General features: G+C 49.4%; 2 protein-coding genes across 9 annotated transcripts in view; one reads left to right on the top strand and one right to left on the bottom strand.

The window, feature by feature from the left end:
- Positions 1-71: 71 nt before the first annotated feature.
- On the top strand, positions 72-20,872 carry TESC (tescalcin). Of its 5 annotated transcripts, XR_007380297.1 has the most exons (9): positions 76-217; positions 1,109-1,178; positions 1,470-1,550; positions 1,923-2,062; positions 2,142-2,203; positions 2,281-2,388; positions 2,471-2,518; positions 2,584-2,726; positions 3,630-4,597. XR_007380297.1 is itself a non-coding variant. In XM_048963894.1 (8 exons), exons 1-8 carry the CDS (start codon positions 160-162, stop codon positions 20,381-20,383), a joined length of 843 nt encoding a protein of 280 aa, XP_048819851.1. In that variant the 5' UTR covers positions 72-159; the 3' UTR covers positions 20,384-20,872. The 5 variants fall into 5 exon arrangements, 3 of the variants coding, with proteins under 3 accessions (XP_048819851.1, XP_048819852.1, XP_048819853.1); XM_048963894.1 differs by lacking the exons at positions 2,584-2,726; positions 3,630-4,597 and adding an exon at positions 20,110-20,872 and having other exon boundaries at positions 72-217; positions 2,471-2,520; XR_007380298.1 differs by lacking the exon at positions 2,471-2,518 and having other exon boundaries at positions 75-217.
- FBXW8 (F-box and WD repeat domain containing 8) overlaps positions 4,722-24,784 on the bottom strand; it is a 46,584-nt gene continuing 26,521 nt past the window's right edge. Inside the window, exons 7-12 of one of the 4 annotated variants that reach the window (XM_048963890.1) lie at positions 22,103-22,299; positions 20,895-21,104; positions 11,474-11,601; positions 7,964-8,137; positions 6,232-6,312; positions 4,722-5,557 (exon numbers count right to left, since the gene is read on the bottom strand). In XM_048963890.1, coding sequence (XP_048819847.1) covers positions 5,413-5,557; positions 6,232-6,312; positions 7,964-8,137; positions 11,474-11,601; positions 20,895-21,104; positions 22,103-22,299 — 935 coding nt within the window. In that variant the 3' untranslated portion in view covers positions 4,722-5,412. The other 3 variants (XM_048963889.1, XR_007380296.1, XR_007380295.1) reach the window with 3 other exon arrangements.

Here is a 24,784-nt window from a genome sequence, read left to right as displayed (position 1 = left end):
GGATGGGATGGGATGGGAGGAGGGGTGGGGGAGCGATGCCCGCCCCCTCCTCGCTGCGCCGTCCCGGGGCGGTGCTGCCGGTGCCGGTTGGGCGGAGCGCTCCCCGCCCGCAGCGCTGCCGGCGGCGCGGTTCCCTGTGCGCACAGCGGCGGCGGGGCGATGGGCTCGGCGCAGTCCGTGCCCCCCGAGATGCGGGCGCTGGCGGAGCGCACCGGCTGTGAGTAGCGCAGTGGGGGGGGGGGGGGGGGGGGGGGTGTTACTGGAGGGGGGGCATCGCCGTGGGCTGGGAGGCGGTTGGCTGATTCCCGGTCCTGGCTGCACCCCGCGGCTCGGATCTGGGAGGAAGGACCGCCTCCAAAAAGTCCCACGGAGAAGAAAGGTCGGGGCCGGAGGGGGCGCAGCGCTGTGGGGGTGCACAGCGGGACCCCCGGGCTGCAGCCGCTGCTTCCCATCTCCCCTCTCTTCCCCCCCCCAGGAACACCCGCAGCCCAACAGCCGTAGGTGGAGGGCAGCCCCAAAGCCCCTTCATTTCAGCGCTGATGGACTCCTGGGGTTGATGTGGGACGCTGGGGGGGCTCGGAGCGCTGCCCCGTGCCGGGTTTGGGGAGAAAAAAGGGGGAGAACGGCTCTTTTGGCATCGTGCTGCGGGAGGTGCGGGGCTGACCCTCGAGCAGCCCGCGGGCGATCGCGGGTCCAATCGCACTGTGGCTGCGATCCCCTCTGAGCATCATCAGGGATTTGGGTTTGCAGTCATCGCAACAGCAGCAGGCGGACAACATCCCGGGGGTGGGATGGGGGGTGGTTGGGGGCCTCACCGTCACCGCAGAGCGACCCCGGAGCCCCCAGTGCTGCCCACGGGGAGCTGAGAGGCAGCACAGCGCCTGTGCGGGGCACTGTGAGCGCTCGATCGATGCGGCGCAGGGTTCAGGGCTGGGAAACGGCAGTAACTAATGGAGCCGTTAATTAAACATCATAAAAGAGAGAGAGAGACGGAGCAGCAGCGAGCGCGGGCCGTTGCTGTGCTCGTTCCGTTACCCATGTGCGGCTGTGACGGGGCGCCCCCGATGTGTCCCCGCGTGTCCCCTCACCTCTCGCTCTCCCCCCGCAGTCACCTCGGAGCAGATCGAGCAGCTCCATCGGCGCTTCAAGCAGCTGAGCCACAACAGGAAGACCATCCGGTACGGGCTGTCCGCTGGTGGGGTCGGATTGCAGGGGAGGGGGAGGGAGGAGGAATGCAGCAGCGATCCCACGTCCTGGAGCATCGCACAGAGCTCCGTGCGCCGAGGACCCAAACCCTGGGCACCAGCATCACCCACTGATACACGGCGCTGCTCGCTGCCACTCTGAACCAGGGCAAAAGCTCACAATGGGGCAAAACCCTTTTCTTCTGGTCGCGTTGGAAGGACGGGCCAGTATTTCTGCCCACAGCGTTCCCTCCCCTCCCGCCCTCTCTGCCTTGTTCTGTGCAGCAAAGAGGACTTCGACACCATCCCCGACCTCGAGTTCAACCCCATCAGGGCCCGAATCGTGCACGCCTTCTTCGACAAGCGGTACGTGCAGCCCCGAGGGGGGGAGCATAGAATCACAGTGTGGTTGAGATGGAAGAGACCTTACAGCCCCCAGCCCCTGCCCTGGGCTGGTTGCTCTCACCAGCTCAGGCTGCCCAGCGCCCATCCGTAGCCATGAGCACCGCTGGGGATGGGGCACCCACAGCTCCCTGTGCAGCCTGGGCTGCGTGAAGGTTGGGCAGAGCTCTGGCCCTGAGGGTTGAGACAGAGCCAGGCTGGGAATGAGGGAAATTGGAGCTGAGCTCTGGGGAAACGCTGGCGCCGTGCTGAGCAGCCCTGGGGCTGCATGGTGCCCATAGGGAGGGCAGGTTGGGGCACTGCAGCCGCCATCCCCAGTAGCTCTGCTGCCATCAGGAACCTGCGGAAGGCGCCGGCCGGGCTGGCAGAGGAGATCAACTTCGAGGACTTCCTGACCATCATGTCCTACTTCAGACCCATCGAGATGGACATGGACGAGGAGCGGCTGGAGAGCTTCCGCAAGGAGAAGCTCAAATGTGAGGCGGTGCCGCGGGGCAGCGGCGCTCTGGGGGGGGGCCACACGCTGACCCCGCATCCCCTTCTCATCCCTCCCAGTCCTCTTCCACATGTATGACGCCGACTACGACGGGATCATCACGCTGCAGGAGTACAAAAACGTAACGTATGGGGGCAGTGGGGCCGCCTCCTCCCCGCCGCCGCCTCGCCGCCCACCGCAGCCCCCGCTGCCCCGCAGGTTCTGGATGAGCTGATGTCTGGGAATCCCCACCTGGAGAAGGAGTCGCTGCGTGCCATCGCGGAGGGGGCCATGCTGGAGGCGGCCAGCGCGTGCATGGCCCGCACGGTGCGAGTTCACACGGGGGGCACAGAGGGGCTGGAAGGGGCCGTGGGTGCAGCTGTGAGGGTTCGTCTCCCGCTGTGCGCAGGGCCCGGATGAGGTGTACGAAGGCATCACCTTCGAGGATTTCCTGAAGGTTGGTGCCTCGCTCTGCTCCCTGCTGCCTGCCAGCACCCGGCCCTGCTCACCCCTTCCCTGCAGGTGTGGAAGGGGATCGACATCGAGACCAAAATGCACGTCCGCTTCCTCACCATGGAGGCCATCGCTCACTGCTACTGACCAGGAGCAGGACGGAGGCTTCCCAGCACCACAAGGCCTCGTTCCGCTCTCTAGAACCATAAGAGGTATTTTACCTGTAATAAAAGGTATTTCTGTTTTTACTCTTTGCTGAGAAATGCTCCAGCCGCTGCCCGGTGCCCGATGGAGCTCTGTGTGAAGTTACGGCACCGTCTGCCTGACTGCACATCAACCCCAGATCTGCCACTGTGAGCAGAGCCACAGCACGGCTGGGATGGGGACAGTGGGGACACAGAGGGGCTGGAAGACACAAATGGGGGCACAGGGACACAGGGAGTGGGGGGTAAGGGGGGACCACAGGGCCATAGGGATGCAGGGACGTGGGGGTGGAGGGATTGGGGAGTGTAGGAATGTAGGGCCATGGGGACACAGGGTCATAGGGGGGACAGAGACTGGGGGACACAGGGACACAAGGACTGGGGGATGCAGGAGGAAAGGGTCATGGGGACACAGGGATGTGGGATCTGGGGACCCAGGAACGCAGGTTCCTGGCTGCTTGTGGCTGCCACCCCCACACGTTCCCACTGGAAACGGAGACAACACTGCATTTACAGCACTAATAACCGGAGGCTCGAGGCAGATCTCTGTCTCTAAGGCAGCCCGAGCCAGGAGGGAGGGAGCTGGAGAAAAGGGCAGTGGTTATTTTTAGAAAAGCTGGAAAAAAAAGTGTTTGTTTCTGTCTTACAAACCCATTCCCCTTATGCCATGGCGCTGCTCCCCACCCAGCAGTGGGGCACAGCAGCAGTGGGGCCCGGTGAGCTCCCCAGCCCCAGGGCTCAGGCGTGGGCTCCTCCCCTATGGGGACAGCACAGAGATGCAGCACCGCACGGTGCCCCGGCAGGAGCTGTGTGCTGTCCTTCTCTGCCTGAGAACTGCAGCACAGCACTGCATTGCTGCAAGGCTGAGGGGAAAAAAAAAAGCCCAACCTGCAGCCGCCGTTGCCTCTCCAGGACATTTTCTTGGAGCATCAGCACTTCCCGCTCAGAGCTACTGGCAGCGGGCTGCACTGCAGCCAGCCAGCCTTACAGAGGATGCACGCAGTCACGGCTGCATGTGCTGCACCGATGAGAACCCACCAAAGTGGGACAGCAGCCCTTTGCAGAAACAAAAATGCAGCTCCATCCCAGCGCTCTCTGGCTGGGTGCCCTCGTTTGCATCAGGGATGCTGGCTGAACACCCGGTGCTGCTGTTCACACCGAACCAACCGCAGTGACGGAGCGGCAGCCTGCAAGGACCAGCCCACCCCAACCCACTGCCAGGAGCTGCAGCCGAGGGGAAGGGGAATCCTCCTCCACTGGAGGGGACCCCACATCCTCCAAAGACCGCATGGCTCGGTCCTCAACAAGTCCATGACCACCAGCCCCACTGCTCCAAGCCCATCTTCTAGCAGCACAGCGACTGCTGCAGCTGTCAGGGCACAGCGCAGAGGGACGGACGTGTCCTTGTCACCACAGTGCAGAGAGAGAGGGGAAGTGGCTGCCCGGAAAAGGTCCTGACATGCACTGGCATGAGGCAACTTATCTGCTGCTGCTTGCAGAGGCAGATGGAGAAAGAACAAAGCTGCCCCGAGATAATGAGGCTGAGATAAAGAAGGTCAGCCTCCTAACGAGCCAAGGACACTGAGTGAGAGGAGGCAGGGGGTGACAACCCTGAGGTGAGCAGAACAACAAAAGACAGCAGCTCTGTGCTCAGCCACAGGGCTCGAGCAACCCCAGAACTTACTGTGCCCTAACAGCTGTCACTTGCTGGACAGCTTCCATCCAAATTCTTCTCTGCTTCATGGATGCTTCTCTGCAATGTCAGTGCAGTCACTGCAGCCAGTTGGTCCCTCCGCTCACTGAAGCAACATGTAGCTCTGCAGCAAGGACAGTCAGCAGCCCAAGTCCCTGCCAGCTGGGGACAGCCTCTGGTGCTGTTAGAGTGCTCAGCATGGGGAGTGCCTCATGCTAACCTGGGATGTGATGGGCCGTGGTTTCAGTGCATGGGGATCCGCTCACCCCAACAGACTTGGGAACAAAAGCCACAAACCACGCACATACACATAAAAGAATCAGAAAACATTTAATTTAGAATTGTAGAGAATTAAAAAAATAATTTGCTTTAAAACCATTGCTATGTGTGTGACTTGCTGTGGGTTTCCAGTCATCCAGGCCGGACACGGCCAACATTCACCTCATCAGACCCATCATCTTCAGTGCCCCTGCCTGTTTCTGGACACAACCTGATGCACTCAAAGAGCAGTGAGCAGCTCATTATTAGGAAAGCAGTGCCAGACACATGGGCTCAGCAAGGTGCTTTCTCCAAATCCCATTTTTCCTCCCCCAGGAGAGGCACCTGCAGGCTGTGCCCTCCTTGCTGCTCTCTCCCATCTCAGCAGTTTGCCATCAGGATTCCTGCCTCCCGAGCAGCCCATGCCCTCTGCCAGGATGGGATCTGCAGCATTCCTCCCACAAGCAGCAGGACAGAACACTTCTGTTCACATCAAGGTGCACAGTTCCCCCTCATCCTCCAGTCTCCCTGCTCCTCTGCAGAGGATCTCTGGACCCTTCACAACACATTCTAGCATCAGCTTGAGGGCAGCCCTGCTCTGCTGTGGTTCACAGCCCCACGTTTTCAGCTAAAGCTCAGTGCTCCCCACCTGCAGCCAACAAGTCCTGCTGGTGCTCAGCCCCTCCGAGTCGCCCTTCTGCCTTCGGCCTCTCATGTGGCAGAGTGCTGAGCCAGGTGAGTTAGCTAGATGTGGTCGTAGGGCACTGCAAGGCTGATGTTGTAGTTGTAACCCATCACCTCGTCGTAGGAAGAGCGGCAGATGGGGAGGACGCTCTCCACAGCCAGCTGGTCCACAGAGAACTCGTAGGCATAGATGATCCCACGATGCCTGTATGAAATACATCCGAGACAGCACAGCATTGTAACTTCACTGTATTTCAGCAGGGATAACTGTCAGAGGTTGCCTGAAAAGTCCAACATTCAGTGCTTCAGAAGACGAGCATCAAAGCTCGTCTTTTCTGCACTGGGGCTGTTTGTGCAGATGCAAGAGGAGAAGATTCTCTTCTGCCCCCCTCCTGCGACCCCCCAACCCCTGCCAACACACTGCACTGCCTTACAGACAGGTTCAGAGACGTAGCTGCCGTCTGCTGGAGCACTGCTCACCCATTGGAGTGGGAGAAGGTAAGCACACCGCAGTTTGTCAGTTCCATCAGACACACTAATGTCCATAAATACCCAAATCTGCAGCTTAAGTACCAGCAGTTTTTCTTGAGGAGGAGACATCATCGCTAATATTCAAAGTAAGGGAAAGACTGCATTCTCTGTCTTGCTTCAGAGGCCTTTATATTCACACCTTAATCACGAAATGCTTTTTTTCCTGTGCTCAGAAGTACGCAGAGAGCCAAAATTCATCAACACTTTTGAAAGGCTTCTCTGCGTTTTTTTTCCAAACACGCTTTGTCTCTGTTTGTGCTCTGGATGATGACTCAAGTGCATACGGAGCCGTTTTTAACGGCAGTGTCACGCTGTGCTGCAGATCCCAGCCCTCAGAGCTGCGCTCACCTGCGGTGTGCAGTGAGGTCGTCGTCCATGATGCTGGCACCGCGGGGCGTTTTCTCATCAGGGACGTTGGCAGTGATGAGGCTGTGAGAGTTAAACCACACATAGCGCACTGGATGCCTGGAAAACAACCCCCAAGCGCAGTATTAAATGAGAACTCATCCAGCTCAGGGCCCCCCTCCAGCCAGGGGTTCAGAGGCTGCACCTTTGGCTCCTCCCCGCCTGGCGGCGCCGGATGAACGCAGCCTATAGCACCACCTAGCGGACGGCTGCCGCAATGCACGCGGTGCCACAGCCCCCGAACCTGGCAGCGGGGCCAAGGCCAGCAGCAGCAAGGCGCACGGAGGAGCTGCTCGCTCCCCAAGGGATCACAGCACTCCCTCTCCAAAGCAGGGAGTGAGGGCTGATGCAGAGATGCTCTACGCAGCACATGTGAAGAGGGCTGGGCTTTCCTTCCTTGGTTCAGCTGACCCTGAACCAAGCAGGGCTGACAGCAGGTAAAGACTGCTCATCTCCACCACCCTAACCTTCCTCCTGCCCTCTCCCCTACCTCTGCCCTTGCCTTCCATTCACAGCACGGGTTACAGACACGGATACCAACTTCAGCATCTCTCCTCTACGAAGGCCTATTGACTGAAGCATTCCTTTCCAAGTCCTGCATAGATTGAACAGTATTTAAGCTCATGGTTTCACTTTGAGTACATCTCCCCTCCACCTCAGAGCTCAGCAGATCTGCACTGCCTGCCCTCCTTCTTGGCATGCTCATTAGTGCTGCCCCAGAGGATAATCAATGCAGTATTGTCCTTAATGCACCGACTGCATCACACTGGGCTTTATAACTCACAGGGTCAAAAGAGAAGGAGATAGCTGCTATTAATTAATGACAGCTCCCACTTGAACTTCTCCGACTGTAAATCTCTCATATCACCTCTGTGGGGGAGAAGCATTAATAAAATAACATCAGCATGTATTTGGGATGTATCTGCTCATTTGACTGAGAACAGTGCATCAGCTGGAACAGGTCGCCCAAGGAGGCTGTGGATGCCCCATCCCTGCAGGCATTCAAGGCCAGGCTGGATGTGGCTCTGGGCAGCCACATCTGCTGGTTGACCTGCACACAGCAGGGGTTGGAACTACATGATCATTGTGGTCCTTTGCAACCCAGGCCATTCTGTGATTCCATGACTCTATGATTTGGGCTTACTTGTGGCTAAATCCTTCAGGTCTTTATTCAGACAAAGCAAACTCCCTGGGAGTTTTGCCTGAACCAGAAGATGGTAATTTGGCTAATAGAAGCCACTAATAGCCTTCTGTCAGCTCCAGGATCCTTATCTCAGCTTGTACTTTCAGCTCCTTCAGCACTGCCTGTTCTGTGCTTTCAGTACAAACTGTTACTTCCCTATCAGTGTCTGTGTGTTTAAATACCAATCTGGCTTTGCTTGTTGCTGCTAAGGGAAACGTGGAGGAGCAGAACAGAAGCACAGGTACTGCAGGAGGTGTGGTAAGTATAGAGAACCAGTCACAGCGGGGACAACAGGCAGCAGTACAGCGCTTGAAGGCCAAGGTTTGGTAAGGTCAGAACTGATGGATGGGGCAGGGAGAAGATGCTAACTGAAGTCCAAAGGAAATCCAGGGGTGGAAAAAGCATCCATTCTTCCTTACCCTGAGCAAAAGCACCGTGAGAAGTGAAAAGCCCTCGCGAGCTAGCAGTGCACAGAAGCTCACACACAGTTACCTGGCGTGCATCTCCCAGAGCTTGGCGCCCATCCGCTGGTCCCACACACACACCAGCCCATCTTCTCCCCCACTGACGATCTTCCAGTCGTCCATCTGCACTGCAGACACCCCCAGGCGGTGGGCAAACAGGGAGCACAGCGTTTCGCTCCCGCGCAGGTCGTACACCCTGACCCTAAGGGAGAGCAAAGCAAGAACTGGGATGAAAGCAGCCGCACTGAGAGCACGTGTTAGGCTGCAGCACTACATGTAGGGCAGTGACACGGGTGGTTCTGGGGCAGACTTCTCATGCCATGCAGAATCTCACTGTCTCTCGGCAAGTCTCAGGTGATAGAAATGAAATTTGGAGGTCATCTGTGTCTGCGCCTCCCAACCTGTGAGAAATGATGTGAGGAAGAAAGGCCATGCGCTCGGCACACCACCAACATCCCCTGCACCCAACCCACGTCCACTAAGGGCTCAGGAAAGATAAATTACTTCTATGGAGACAGAGGACTACATGTGTAGGAATCCAAGAGAAAAATCAAGGGGATCACAGGTTTCTATGCTAGAGTTACGACTGAGTACACCAGTACTAAACAAAGCTGTCCTCAAGCACCAGCAACCAGTACCTCTTCTCAAAAGTTTACATACATATATGCATATATAAACAGTCTCTCTATATTGTGACTTTGGGCAGCTTTCAGGTACACCTGACTCAGAAAGTACTCAATGAACAGTTTGAAGAGAGGCTATGATTAAAGAAGAACTTTAGAAAAAGAGAGGGCCTCAAGTTGTGCAACAGGTCTATAAAAGCAGTTAAAGCCAAAGGTGTCATTTTTTACATCTAGTATACACCACAAAGGAGGATGTTTCCTCATCCTTACGTGTCAAGATTAAGATACAGCAAAAGAGATAAAATGCAGTGAGTGAAAACAGAAGTAAGGGGAAATACTGATCTCAGCTGAAAAGCAGCCAGAGAAAGTTCCTCCCAGCTGAAGGCTATCAAGAATGAAGCCATCAGGTACACATTAATTCAAAAAAAGGCCAAATCACACTTGTTCCAACACATTAGCTGTATTCTGTTCCACACTCTTGCCACGATCTTAATGGTGTGGCAAGTCTTTCCCTTTCCTTTCTCACACGGAGATTGCATCATAGGATTTTACAAATAACACATTTCAGCAACTGAAATAAAAGGCTGCAGAACGGTCCAAAACTCCAACTGAGCAACATCCATCTGACATGCAGAGAAACACGCTGGAACAGAGCGAGGAGCACGCTTTGTGTGGCTCTGGGCTCACCCCCAGGAAAAAAAAAACCCAAACAGTTGCTGATAGTGGAAAGGACTTCTTGCTTTCTCCAGCTCCAGCAGAGAGAACCTTTGGCTAGACATAAGAGCTGTGCTTTGGGTAAGGATGGGGTATTTTGGAAGTGCTCACACTTGGCACTCTCCCTGACTTGCTGCACGTGCTCTGTATGACAATCAAAGCTTCTTCTATTTGGTAAGCACAGTTGGAAACCAAGATGTGTCCTGGTTATTTCATTAGCAAGGGTCCAGGTTTCAGGCAGGTGTCCATTCTGGCACATCCTTGGAAGAATTAGAGTCACATGAGTCGCTTAGATGCGCTTACAAAAAAGAAAAGAGCATTTTGCAAATCTAATGTGATGCTCTAATGTGCTCTAATGCAGACCTGGCACTGCCCTCCATCTCCTGCCTCAACAGCTGGGCTCAGTGGGAGCACATCGGGCTCATCCCAGTTGAAGGGAGCTGTAAGGAAGGTGCTCTTGTGAAAGGCTGTGACTCTCCTGTTCCATTGCTTGAGCAGTGGTTGCCTTTGGGAGAAGACAGAACACAAGTTTGGTTGCACACCTTTCAGCAGTAGCACACACTGGGCTTGCCACGCTGGCTTTCCCCACACTAATCACTGTCTTAGATGTCCACGAGGCTGCAGTGCATTAGCAAACACCCTGCTATCAGATCTTGCGCTGGTGTGAAGCACGGCCATGTTATCACATCATCCAGCAGTGCTTCAGGAGAAACACTTTCCATGTGCTGCATTTAATTCCACCAAGGCATTCTCCCAGAGGTGGTGTGGCAAGGCCCTGCTGAGGGGCTCACTCCATACCAGGGCTAGCGAGGTCCTGGCCCCAGCCCACCTGTGGCTGCCCAACACATATGAGCACCTATCTTCACTCTGTGAAGAGCTGACCTCTGAGATACACGTGGTTCTGTCTCCTGGATGCCAAACTTATCTGCTGAGCTATTGATTCCTCACGTCTTGTTGGTTTAGTGATGGCCAACCCCTGAACTCAGCTGGTGCTTGAGCTAAATACAGCTGAAAAGCTTTCTTCAGGGGAAAGGCCAAGACATTTACTCTGGTATAAAGGGAGAACATTTTAATCTCACTTAGGGGCTATTAACTTTATCTGCTCTCTCACCACTGTGGGAAAGATTAAAATTGCAGGTAGTTTTACCAGGGTGCTTTGGAAAATCAATTATATGCTTTTAGAGGAAAAAAAGCAAACTCCCAAGGATTCAATTGCACATGTCAAACTTCAGATATTTCCTTTACCCCCGTGCTGAAGAAGTGTGAGGTTTGCTTCCGCTGCCTCTTCACTGAGAGAGGGGGGAAAGAAAAAAAATGCTGTTTGACAAAATAATCATTTTTGCAAGCTGCTGTGCTGGCGGGATGGAAGGCTGGGATTTGGCAGAGGGAAGCACCCGCCTTACAAGCTGATACCCACATCCACACCAGAGCACCACCTGCAGCCTGGTGCCCAGCGCGGAAAGGAGGAGGGAAGGAACCAGGAGCCATTAGAGACTGGCTCCTCGCCACCCCACATCTCCTTTGGTGCACTGGATCAGACCCCGCACGCAACCAGCCAAAAAAGAAAACCTAAAAATTGGACTCAAAGGGTCTTTTTAAGCACTTTAATCCTTTCGCGCTGACTGTTCCCAGCGCGTCCATTCCTGGCACCAGATATTGTGCAGGGAAAATCCTGCTCCCCAAGCCAAGGAGTTAAAGAGAAAGCTGCTAATCAGCTAAATAGAAGTTGGAATCTGTTCATATGAAAGTCTCTCCTTTTTTTTTTCTTTCTTTTTGTCACCTGAGGGACATCGCAGTGTTCCGAAATACACTCCTGACATCGCTTGGCAGACAGACCCATCTCATCCTACGTGATTCATCCCTTAGGTTATTTTTTTAATATCAGAAAGTGAGCTTTTAAATGCCAAGCTAATTTTGCGGGTGGTGGCGGGGAAGTGGAAGATATTCCAAGTGGTCTCGCTGGGCTGTGCACCAACTGCGTCCACCAAATGGCTCAAAAAGAAAGTCTTCCCATGGAGCTTTCCGAAACAAAGCAAACTGGCAGCCACGTCCAACTATTACCTAATATTTTGTTCCTGAAGTTCACGCTGGCTGCGTTTGAAACATTAGAGGAGAGACAAATCCTAGCAGGTCCAGATGTAGGACAGCAGGACAGGAAGTAAGCTAATTGGAAAAGGGTTACAGCTCTTGGTGGTACCTACCTTCTGTCTTTATTGCCTGTAACGAGCATGTTTGGAGGACTGTCCTGGAGGTTGACGCATGTAAAGTCACCCATGGAGTTGCCTAGCTTCCTTAGACACTGACTCGTTTCCAGGTTGTAAAGAAGAACCTGGCAGAAACAGAACAAACACTGGCTAAATGCAGCGTGAGCACAGCCACCTTTTGGTGCAGTGGGAAGCAGAGCGCAGTCACCGCCATCAGAGCTGCTTTGCAGGGCTCGTTTCTCACTGTTCTATCGCAGCCAACATACAGGCACTCCCTGTCAAGAAGGACAGAAACACACATTCAAAAAAGAAAAAATCAAAGTTTCACAATGGAACCCACCACACAGCTGGGGTGAAGGCTCTCTGCAAGCCTTGTAGGACAGGCAGAGGTCCAGGCAGTCCATAAAGCCATACTCGTTTTCTCCAGGTCAGTTTTTACGGGTTCACACGGGTAAAGAAACCACCTGACTTGCTTTCCAACTTGCATATTTGAAAGAATAGCAAAAGGAAACGGAGTCAGCACTTGCAAGGTTTAGACAGATGGACTGTGCAGAAAGATTCCATCAAACAGCAGAAACTGAAGAGCAGAAGTGCAGTGACTCAGTGCTGACAGGTCCTGCGACCGGCTTTGCACAGATGAAGAGAAATTGTGCATCTGAAATGGCAGCTCAGATGGGAAAGGAACAACAACAGCTCTGATTTTAGGCTGCATCCAGGATGACACCGCTGAGGACTGAAGGGAGGTACGAGCCGTTTCCCTTCTGCTCACCCTCCTCTGTGCTGCACAGCAATCAGTTTAATTATGTTCACTGTCTCCCCTGTGGGGCCAGATGAGGTTGATCTGTTTGGGCCTTTCCACAAAAAGGGAGGAAGTATTTTTAGATCCAGCAGAACATACTGGGCAAAGTCCGGTGAAGCTCAGTGAAGTTCTCAGCTTAACACTGACCTCAAAAAATTACTGCATTTCATGGTGACGTCCCTTTAATTGACTCATTCAATAAAAATAATCATCTATGACCGTGAAAAGAGAAACAGTACTTCAAATATCAGAAAAACAACCAAACCCTTATGGTTTCCATGGCAATACCAGCGTGGCTATGTCAATGCCACGTGAACGTGCTCACCTTGTGCTTTTCTGATTACATCCTCACACGGTTCAAGAAATATTACACTGTCAGAGCACACTGCTTCCACGCTCAGCAGAGCAGTGACGTGATGCTGTCTGCCCTTTCACTCCCTCACCGTGCAATTTGAAGATGCATCTGAAAGGTTGAATTAAGAGAGCAGGAGATCATTCTGTGATGGATGTCTCCAAACCTCTAGGAATAAAGCAAAGATGTTGCAGGCTTTCTCCTGCCCCCATTTCTTCCAGTGAAAAGAAACGCAGAGTTTTATCCACATAAATTATCAAGTTCTCCACTAGAATGAAGACACTCATATCCAATACACTCAGTTACTTACATTTATCATCTCCTAACCAGTTCCCTTTTCCTACAGTATAGTGCTGTACAAATTGCTTGCCACAAATACCAATTCTAGCACGTGTTTTTTCATCCCTGAGACCAAAACAAGAAACACAAACCAAAGCAATTTCACCGTATCTCTGTACAGTAAGAGATTCTGCCTTTGCAGGGAGACTTGAAAGCTGTTAAAATAATGTAAACTTCCATTCCAATAAAGTAGCTGCTACAAACTGGAAGTGTTTGTCATCAAGATAAAAAACAACACGCACACAACAGCTCCCAGCACCTCCCTAACCAAAGATAGGGTGAACCACATTCTGGCAATTTGCAGAATTCTCAGTGCAAGAAAATGAGCATCTCTGCCTTGCAACCAGATTTCTCTTTGGGAGGTTTTGTTGGAAAAATACAAAGTGAACACACTGCTGAACTCAGCGTGCAAATGACAGACGATGGGCTCAACAGCAACACTGCAGCTCCCAGTGTGTGCCCTGCAAGCTGCCCTGCCAGCTCTGCTTACAGCTCTGGAGAGGAGAGGGGCAAATGCTGCTTTCTCCAAAGTCCCCTGGGAATACCACTTACCATGAACATCCAAAGCCTATTAATTTACCTAAACGACCAGCACTTCTGTCTCTCCTATCAACATCTGATACACACTTGAGCAGCGATGACCATGGAAGACCATGAAGATGAATTGCTTGCACGTAGCATTCGAAGTTTTGCTGCTTAAAATCTGAGCAAATGTTCCATCCCTTCCTGCTTGTGGTCCAGTTTTAGACCTGCGCTACTCTCCTACGTGCAGCCCAAACAAAAAATGACTGGTTTCTCCTCACCTAACATGCTGCTGCCCATCACTTCCAAAATGTTTCCATCTATTAGAATCTGTAGAAATAACGTTTCAGATCCACAAAGCTGCTATAAAAGCTTTTGTTTTGAGCTTCCTCAATTCATGTCAGACTCCAGTCTTTGAAAGATTGCTTTTTACAAATGTTAACAATGCAGATGAGCCCAACCACTTGGTAGGAAGGTGCTTCCTGTGATTTCCACCCAGCTCCCAGTTGAACTTCAGTCCTGGTCTGCAAATGAACTTCAAAACCTGGTAGGTAAAGAAACAAAAGGAGCACAGAATGCGTTTTGAGGTCTGAATAACTTCTTGGATACAGAGCTTTAAAAGCATGCTGATAACAATTTTGAAGATGCTAAAACACCTCTGATGAGCTCTTCTCTAGTGTCTCAGCAACGAGGATTTTCTTTAAAAAGGCCAAGGAGAACGAGTGAAATACCTGGTCAATAGGGACTTGAAATAAGGGCCTGTATGTTAAAGGGCAGATAAAGCATAAGATCTTTAGGAGGTTTATAATCCTATAATGCACACTGCAAAGGGATTACCCTTTCAAAGACATTTATAATCCTATAATGGCCACCCAAGACCAGTGACCTAACAGTCACAGACCTGAAGGTAAGCAAACCAAGAGCACTTGGGTGTGAAATGAAGTACCCTGGGATAGCACACTAACGAGCATCCCAGCCCCCATGGGACTGCTGGGGCACAGGGGAGGACAAGCATTAAATACTCCGTGCAGATGTATCAGGATCTAATGCACAAAATAAAAAGCGTTACCTATTAACATTGTTCAAATGAAAAAGTCTGAGTTATTGGATGAGAGCCAAGCAATCTCCCAGAATGCTTAATAATTCAGCAAGCCAGAAATAGCTAGAGTACCTTTACCATTATGTTTAGTTAAAGACCACAGAGATTAGAAAACACATTATCCATCTCAGAGGCGATTCTTTCCATGTTACAAGTCCCTTAACGACCTTTACCATCTCTCCCTCTCTCTCTCTCTCTTTTAATAAGGCTGAGCAAATGGGACTTCATTTTATCCGATTGCCACAGACTGGTGGTATTAATTATTCATGCTCATACTCTCTTTTGTTAAGGCAGTGCATTAGACTAATTTCCCTCCTTACTGCCCGAGCTGGGCAACTCTCAACCTGTGGCCACCGTCCTCGGATGGATGGACTGAGCAACTGGCAAACTGGTGGGCAGAGGAAGAAAGGAAAGCTTGCTGCACTCCAGGAGCTGCACATCGGTGGGTACAGGAAGCTCCCTTTAAATGCTGTCCAAGAACTGAAGAAAGAAGGCTACATTAATTCACCAAGTCCCTGCAGCCAGGATAGCTAAGCTGTGAGCTTCGTTACATCTTGCAGCTAAGTGAGGTCAAGCATACTCTGTGCACTCTGGTTGAGATACTTCCAAGAAAAACCAAGGAACTGAAGGAAATGCTGCTGATGGAACTCTTCCATGCATGTCCAACACCCCAGCAGGTGTTTCGGGATCCTGTGTTGTTGGAGATGTCTTTTTTGGATGGAACATTAAAACAACAAATCCCCGAGCACTTGTTATCAAAGAGCCTGCGGTATTTTCAGCAAGAGCAGGGGTGTTCAGCCCACTGTCCTGGCTGCAGGCCAGCAGAGAGCTGCTTTGTGCAACTGTGTGCTTCCCCTGCAACCGTGCTTCTGCTTCTTGTCCTGAGCCACTGCAGCTCTGGGCTGGTAAAGGCACTGCCTCTTGGAATGGGGGGAAGAACTCTTTCTATATAGTATACTTCATTCTTATTTTGAGGTATCAGATAGGAAAAAGCACGTTGTAAAGCCGTGCTTCCAAAGCCTACATCTTTGCCCTTACTGAGTGACACAGGATGCCTTCAAGGACTGCTGTCCCAGTAACTGCCTGGATGGAGGCTTCTAACCACTGACTACAGAGAGCAGTGAGCAGAGGATCAAAACAAGAACCCCAAAACTGCCTACATTTGTTTTAGGATTGTGTTTTGCCTCCTTTCCTCCTGCCCATCCCTGTGCCAACCCAAGGGAACACTGCCTGAATACACACAAATATGACCAACAAGAGATGGGGATGTGACATTTCAAGTCCACGGTGGATAAGAAGGGATCTGGCTTTTGCTCAGGTTAAAACCGTTCCATTCAGAGAATAAGCACAGAAGTGACAGGGCTATTCCATATGCATTTGTGAAAAAAGCCATCAAATTAAGTACAGCACACGGCTGCAAGTTGGAATTCTATTTCTAAAGGGATGCAGAAAAAATATTTTCAAGGTTCACAAGCCTCAGAGGCGCAGTTTCCTACTGCAAATGTGTTGCATTGCCTACTGTAAATATGGCACGTAACACTGCAACAGCAACAACAAAATCTGCCTGCTAACAAATGCAAGGTCAGCATGTTGGTACTCGCACAGAGATAAGTGTGCTGGCTCCATAAATTTAAAGATGAGCTAAGATTTAAAAGGAGCAGATGAGGGAGACAGACAGACAATCAGAGAGAAAGAAAAAGAGTAAATCATACACAAAACAGCCAGCAAGAAAAAAAAAATTAAAAAAGCAGTTAATATACATGAATAATGGATGCTTGATTTAAAAGCAGTTTACTCCAATATGATGTAATTTTTGACAATCAGCCAGAGAGACTATTTTGCAAGTTCTTGCCAGATATAAGTCATTGTGTGAAGCTGGTAACAACATTTCTCCGAGCATGTGGAAAATTGACTTTCATGCCATCCTAAAGGTGACTTTCTGCTGGCAAGCAGGAACTCTTATTTCACGTGCACTTAGCTGCACCGAGCAGCCTTCAGCAATGCTTCAAGACCTGCACAGAGAATTACAAAAACAGTCTGCAGCAAACCCAGCCCAGCTGCCAGCCAAACACGCTGCCTGCTCCTCCAAACAGCCACAGCTGCCACCCAAGTTACACACAAAGCTGAAGACAAGCACAGGACAGCTCTTCCTTGTACGTTTTCCTTTGACTGGAGTCACAAGTAAGGCTGCATGCTGGTGGCAAGAGGCAGAGCCAAGCATTGCCCAGGCAGTGCACAAACCCCAGGAAAGCAGCTCTGCCAATGCACCTGCAACCCCTGCTGCTGCTCCAGCACTGGACACATCCCGGGCACAGACTGCCAGCTCCAGTGCTTTGCCAGACCCGATGGGTTTGTGGTGCTGACAGATGTCTGCGAGGACCTGCGGTGAGAGCACCGGGCTCATTTAACTCATGGCTGAAGTCTGATGTAAGAGTTCAGGTATCCAGAGATGAAAGTCAAGTCACCACCCACCACGACACAAGCAGCAGCCTGGAAGTGCTCCTTCCTAAGCCAAGGAGAGGGCAGGTGAAGGGAAGGCAAAGTAGTTCTTAAAAATGGAATGAATGGCTTTGGTTTCATAGATCAGCACCTGGGATAAACATGGCACATCCCAGCAGCTCTGTTTGCAAAAGCAGAGACAGTCGCCACCAAAGAAGCTGTGCCAATTTTGAGGTATTCACATTGATGTGTGAATAGGAAAAAAACCCAACCTGAATGTCATTAACATCAGCCAGGAGAAAAGAGCTTTATTTGTCAAGCTGCAAAATGATTCTTGGTCATTTGCAAGCAGAGAGAAACCAAGATGGATTATTGTTACTTTTTGGTGATCAGAGGTTAAGTGACATATCCTGCAAAATGTAGGCAAAGAAAACTCCTGCTCTCTCAGCAGGCTGTGCTCCTCACAGAGCCTGACTGGTGGGCACATCCCTCCTGTCCCCTTCAGTCCACAGCAACTGAGGACAACAAGAGTTTGGAAAGATGAGCGCATTGAAAGTGCTTACAGGATTTGGGCTGGCTAAGAAAACTGAAAAGCACTCACAGAAAACTGAAATCTCCAGAACTGGAGCCATTATGACACCAGAAGAGCCCACATAAGATCACTGGTGCCCAAAGAAAAGGAATTCACCTACAAGAGGGTAAAGATGTAAAGGTTTACATGGAATATCTGTGACCTAAAAACATCATCCAAGGGAAACTAAACTACGAGATTCAACTGACAGGATTATTTTACAACTTCTGGTTTTTATTTTTTTTTATTCACATAACACCAGTTCAGACAGACTGACGTTAGCAGGCAGCTGAAGAACTCTGCAGAAATGTTACATACAGGTGCACAAAGAGGCAGCGTTTCCATGGCTGATGAGAAGAGACAGGTGATATTGAGCAGCATCCATCAGCACAAGCCAATCATCAGCCCAGAGCAGATGAAAACATGACAGCAGAACAAACAGCTCCAGAGCGCTGCTCTCAGCCCACCTCCCTGCAGCCTGTGACACGGGGGCCCCGAAGCCACGCTGCCCTCCTCCCACCCTCATCCATCCGGTCTGAAATAATGGTGAAGGTTGTGCAAAAATAAAATCCTGCCACGATGACAGAAGGTAATTAACAAGAATTGCTGAAAACATGAAATGATTTCAGCTAAGCTTTAAATACGGGAGAATAACTCCACCAGGAGATTAAAGCACCTGTGCATCTCACTGAACTAACCCACAAGTAGGACAAGTGGGCTTCTCATGGAGTCCAGACTTACGTGATGGAAGTTCCATGCAGGGAAGCTTATCAGTATACAAAGTATAAGAACAGCTTCACTCCATCAGTGAGATACACGCACCAGAAATCTGATCACAGAGTTAATCCTTACTGCCCAATTCAGATATCCTGTCATGAACAGCACCAGAACTACCCCTAGATTAAAACTATGGATGCCTGTGGAGTTAGGAAATAGTTTCACACACAGTGTGCAAACAGGTGAGCAGCAGAGCTCTCCCAGCAGCTCCACATGGGGTAACGTGCAGTCTGTGCAGCACCAGCCTGCAGTACATCGCCTGCTCTGTACTGTTACCCACCCATAAGCCAAGGGGGGAACAGAGGCGTCTGTGTTTGGATTTGGTACTTAAGGAAAACAATGCACTGCACTTCAATATAGCTGAAACATCCCTAAATAAAGAACTTCCTGTTAGCTCAATGGTTTTTAAAAAAAAAAAAAAAAAAAGGGTTTGAGGAGCACTCATAACTTTCGATATGCACCATCCTCAGGCTGACAGATGCTTACTGAGGTGGGAGGTGAACTTTCTCCCACAGATGAAGCATTGCTGTTCCTCCCTTCTCCTGCACGGATGTCTATCATCTAACAAGAGGTAAGCCTATGCTGTGGATTTCATGTTTTTCTCCTTTCCAACATAAAAGTGCCTACAAAATGTATGCCTCAGATCTCTGCTCTGCTGTCAGATTTGGTTAAAATTAGACAATGATTAAAAAAAAAAGAGGGACAGAAACAATTTCCCTGCCTGCACTGCCTTCAGAAAGCAGGTTACCACTCAGTAACGTTAGGCTCATGCGCCGACACTCAACAAGAAAAAAAACCCTCAGGAAAAACAAAGAGAACCCAAACAGAGAGGCAACAGCTTTTCTAGCACAGCAACACAGCCAGCAGCAAATGGGGTTGGAATTCTCCACGAGCAGGTTTTGGAGATCAAAAGCTCTCCTCAAGACAGATTGTCAACTCATGACCGGCGTAATCAACCAATGCAAAGTCCCTTCACGTCTGCGAGAGGTGAGCAATTATCATCAGAGACATTAGTAATTAATTTCCGGTGTGATGTCAGCTGCTGCAGCAATGCCAAGCACGTGTCCTTGTCAAGCACGGCCCGGCCGTCTGGGCAGCAGCAGCCCCATCTCCTGATTAGGATGTGGGCTGATGTGCTGCTGAATGCAAGCTGCCACCAAGCACTGCAGGGCTAGAGGAGATGTGTCCGGCTGTAGCTATGGAGATTTCTCTGCTCCTTAAGAGGCACAAAGATGACCGCCATTGTAATGTAAATGAGGCAGTTTTACCTTCTAACCTCCCACCTCTGTGGGGAAAATAATTGGATTAGGACAGCAAAGGAATTAAGAAAGATGGCACAGCTTCGCAGCACCTCCCAGCCCTACAAGTGTTTATGGTGGGCTCTGCATTTCCCCTGGGAACATGAACTTTGTGGAGAATCAGATGATGCAGGTGGAGAGATTTATCCCTAACAAAGTAGTCCTAAATAAAGCCTTCTTGTTTCAGTCACTTGCCAAAGAAAACAGTGTTCTTGTGCAGACCACAGCTCCTACCTTCTGGATGCTCACCTCTACCTGCCCAGGCACTCCTCTTCCACTCAGCTGATGGCCTGTTGTATGCTGCAGCACAACCACAAACATAACAGACTTAAGCAACGGGCAAGTTAGGCAAGATGCAGGAAAGGGACGGAAACACTTAAGCAACTGGAAGGAGGTCTGCCTGCAGCCTGCTCCCTGCCCTGGAGAGGTGAACCGAGGTGGAAGGGTTGCACCCAGGAGCATGTTTCTGAGCCAGAAAGATATACAGTTCTTTCTGTTACCTTCTGGGATGCAAGAGCCCAAGAACAGCCCATCCTGAAAGCAGAGAAGTTTGAGAACAGCTGCATTAAAACAATGCCTCAGCCACGAGTCTGTAGCAGTTACCAAATGAGCGCAGTTTCCATCTACCTTGCGCTGCCAAGATGTGCTGATGAAATATCTGACTGGGTCACAGAGGCTTCAAACCTACGACCAGCATGGAGCTTCCTCTAATGCAGCAGCACCACCACTCTCACTGGTTTAGAACTAACTCAGCTCAAACACTCAAGTGTACACACTGAAAAAAGCCTCCTCCCAGAACTGCGCATCAGCACACGCAGGGCTCGGCACACTGCTCAGGATGCCCTCACTACAGAGGCTGGAGAGTGTATTTTTTGTTTCTTTGTTTGGAGAGGTTGTTTATTTTATTTTTTCTGGTTTTGGATTGTTTTCTTCTTGGTTTTGTTTTTCTTGAGACTAGTTCCCCCTAGAGGACCACTGGTGCAGCATACAGCTGGTACTGAGGAGCAGAGAGCGCAAAGCAGTTACACAGTGAACGCAGTTAGCTGAACAGTAACCCCTTCAGCTTACTGTAAGAAATCAGCAACACATTACTGTACTTAAAAGTGTTTTCCATCTATTGCCACCCAAAAAAAAAAAAAAGCTCAGTGGTAGAGAGGAAAATGATCCTTAGCAGAATTTTTCATGACACAAGTGCAAAAACACGACAGAAAGCATTAAATACCTGGTTGGGCTCATTCAGTATCCAGCCAAAGCCTTTGACCCCAAAGGCTGCTTCATGAGCAGAGACATCAAGACATGTGACAGGCTGACCATAGACAGAATGAAGGATTTTCCCAGGGTCTTCTCCTTTCAGCAGATAGACAACATCTTCTGCAGCTGCTACTGCCACCGGACTGTCCCAGACCTCTGGAACCAGATGAAGGAAGTTCACCTAAAAAGAGCAGACTTCATTTTTATTGCAGACAAAAACTGTTTCAAATCACTGCTGCGATATGTTAAACTAACAAGCTACTGATGCACAGGTTACCCGTGATCTTGAATCATCCCAGTTACAAATTACTTTCAGATGAAGTCTGAGCATCAACTTTATTTCAGAATATCTGCAAATTTAGCTCCTGTGATGGAACACAGCTTACAGACAGCATGGATCCAACTACAAGGGAGAGAGTGTTGTTTTAACACTGTTACTAGGAACATTCTTCAAACGTTTGGGGATTTTGTCTATTTTTAAGTACTGTAGGACTGGCAGATTTGAAAGAGGGGATGAATCAGGAATGGTTTAAATTGACTTCATACCCATTAGCTGCGCAGTTGATTTCCTGCAAAAGAAAAGTTGCAAGGCTCCATTTTTTTCTTACACAATTCCTTCCCCATTTCAAAAAGGGTTGACACACTGAGCCATAATAAAACTTCAGAGAATGGGATCGCTCTTGGTTTTTAATTAAAACAGCCACAAAAGTTCAGTGACAGAAGGTGCAACCTGAAGGAGCTGCACAACTAGTTACAGCTTCACAAGTGATACTATTAGCTCGTCTGCAATATCCTGCCTCAGAATTAATCAGATAGCATTCATCTGGAATGAGACCTCGAGTTTTAGCTCCAACTCTATGCGAGAAAACTGATTTACAAGATGAGCCAACTTAGCTTAATGTTGACAAAAAAAAAAATAATTGATAACAGCCAACCTCCTGCACCATATGGACTTCTGTTCATTTTCACTTGTAGCTTAAGCCAGCACTGCACCCTTGCTCCTCAATAATGAAAGGTTCATCCATTAACCTGCTACAGAATCACTGCCTCTATCTGATAGTGCCGTTATCCAGCTCACACAACACTCCTGTAAGATTTAAAAGATGCCTCTTAACCATACCAAAAATAATTAGTAGATCACCAGCTCCTGGAATGAAGCTGGGCAGTGTGGAGACTCACCAACTTCTGGATTTCGAACGTTCCTGTAGTTTGCCAGAATCCCCTGTCATCAGGGCTTTCCACCTTGACCTCTAAGCCAGATGCTGTCGCTACTGTTGCACCCTTGGAACCCAGAGCTAAAGCCTGTATCCTCTGGTTATGCTGGTAGCGATGGATTGGCTCGCGCCCCACCATCAGGCTCCAAACGCTCACAGTACCTGCATACAAACACAAAGCAAACACACGTGAGAATTCAAGGAAATCTTGTAAGATCAGCTGAAGATGCAAGCTTATAAATGTTCTAACAAAAACAGTATGTGTGCATATGGGAAAGAGACTCTAGAGCATGGGACCAGAATTTCAGCACAGAGGTTCAGAAGGAACTTCCCAAAATGATGGGTACAGGCGCTCGAGGCTGTGCTGCTCTCTGCAATTCCCAAGCTTAGTTTTCAGGTAACTCTGGTATCTGCCTCGAGGAAGACTGCTTGACTTCTCTCCTACACTTGGAGAAGACTGGACCTAAACCTCTGATGATTGGACTTGATCATCTCTGAGGTTTTTTCCGACCTTCATGATTCTGTGGTGCTGTGATTCCTAAATTCTTCTTCTTCCACTGAAGTAACACAAGCACAGCGAGGAAGAAAAACGTGAAGCTCTGACACACAGCAGTCAGGCCACAGACATTAACACCATTCCTAACAGTCAGCAGCAAAACTCTGAACAGTGACACTCTGGAAAACAGAGTTCAAAGCTTTCAGAAAGCCAAAGAATGCAAACCTCAAAGAATACAGGAGTGCAAGTCAAGAGAAAATGCATTTGCAATTGCAGATTTTCCTTGCACAGATCACCAATACTCTATGTAAAAGCATGGTACATTAAAGCAGTAATCTGAATAAGAGCAACCTGAAGCAATTAGGAGCGTATTACAGAGCAGAAGGGCCAGACAGAATTGGAGACTCCCAGGCCACCTTTGCACTGAATTAACAGAGAAGCAATCTTCAGACATGACAAGAGGAGTGGGGCAGGAGAAGCCTTCTTCCTACGTGAGCATGCCCATTAATGATGAAATGATTAATGACAGCTCTTCCTTCAAAAGGAGACATAAAAGCTCTGACAGACAGCTGCGGACGGGCACCAATGCCAGTTTGCAAACACTCCTCCCGTGTCCCAGAGGAGGTGAAGCAAGAGTGTGGTAATGAAACTGCACAGAGCAAAATGGTATCTAAATGAGTTTAAATTGATTTATGTTTGCTTTTGTAAAGATTATTTGGTATCTGGAAAGTGCTACCAATGTGAAATAATGCAGATAATCCTTAAGATCCCCGTCTAATGGCACTCCCACTGAATATTTATATTCCTCGCCATGGGAACGTGCACCATAATGGGGACCATTTTTGTTTTATTAGGGATGCATATTTAAATTAATCTGCTATTTGCCTAAACAATTAGCTGCCTCTGTTTGTTCACACAAAGCCAAAACTGCAATTAGGCTTCCATCAAAGAGATAAGTCCCGACTCAAACTGTCCCGATGGAGTCGTAAGGGCTGCGAGCAGAACTTCCCAAAATTACTTCTTAGCATAATGGTAATTATGTTAATTGCTTGAAAGGTAAATAACCACTGAGCTGGTTTTGAGCAACACACCACTGGCCCGCAGCACGCACACAGAGCTGTAGGGAGAGCTGGCATTTAGGGGTCTGCTCCCCAAAGCAGGCAGCAAATCCACTGCCACTGCATCTCAAATGAGAGGACAGAGCAAGCACACTGTGCAATAATGCAGTCTGTTCAAGGCAGGTATGCAGCTTTTCACCAAATGTTCAACAGTCATCTCTTCCAGAACACCTGAAAGCTTCACAATACGGTGTTTGCAGCAGCTGATGCACAATATGGTGTGAAAATATCCTCAGCGCCACCAAAGAGCAACTGACTTGTAAGGTCACAAGTCAACACAAGGAGTGAAAAGAATGCAAATGGAATGCAAAGAGAAATACCACTTTATTTCACTGGGATGAACCACTACTCCAACATGAACAACAACTACACTGGAAAAGCAAACACTCCACTGTATTTATCAAGAGATAAAATTGCTACTACTTCTAGAAGCGCCACTTAACAGCATCCTCTACTCTGCTTTTCATTGCATAGAAAGCAAAATGTATTTATTAGCATGTAACTCTTTGCAACAGTTAATCTCGTTTGTGCAATAGCACAAAAATATCACCATTACAGTTGAAGATATCAGTATGGCAACACAGGAAAAATTAGGCTTAAGATTTACCAGTGCAGATGAGATCACTGCTTTACATAGTCTATCTTCCTGTCTCCAGCACTCTCTAGTACTTCATTCCCAAAGCAGAAATCTTTGCTAAGGTGAAGTTAAGGCTGCAAACACATGTGTGTTTTCTTTCTTCTTCCTTTTTTTTTTTTTTTTTTTTTGAGTACTGAAAGCCATTAAATTAAAGTTATACGTAATAATTTCACAGCAGGCTGAAATCTGCATGGCAACTGTGTTTATATTAAGTGAACTCCAACAATAACTCCTGGAATTTGGACTTTGCAGAGCTTTGTCTTGGCTCAGGAAATGAGTTAATTGCAAGAGGCTGCTGAAAATGGTACAATTGCAGACACTTGACATTACTGGTCTTCCTATTTGTCACTTTAGCCCAGGTTGTACAAAGGATGTAGGTTTGTAACTCACCCAATA

The sequence above is a fragment of the Lagopus muta genome, chromosome 17 (genome assembly GCF_023343835.1).
Source record: "Lagopus muta isolate bLagMut1 chromosome 17, bLagMut1 primary, whole genome shotgun sequence".
In the NCBI taxonomy this organism is placed as follows: Eukaryota; Metazoa; Chordata; class Aves; order Galliformes; family Phasianidae; genus Lagopus; species Lagopus muta.
This window is presented reverse-complemented; position numbering and strand designations above follow the sequence as displayed.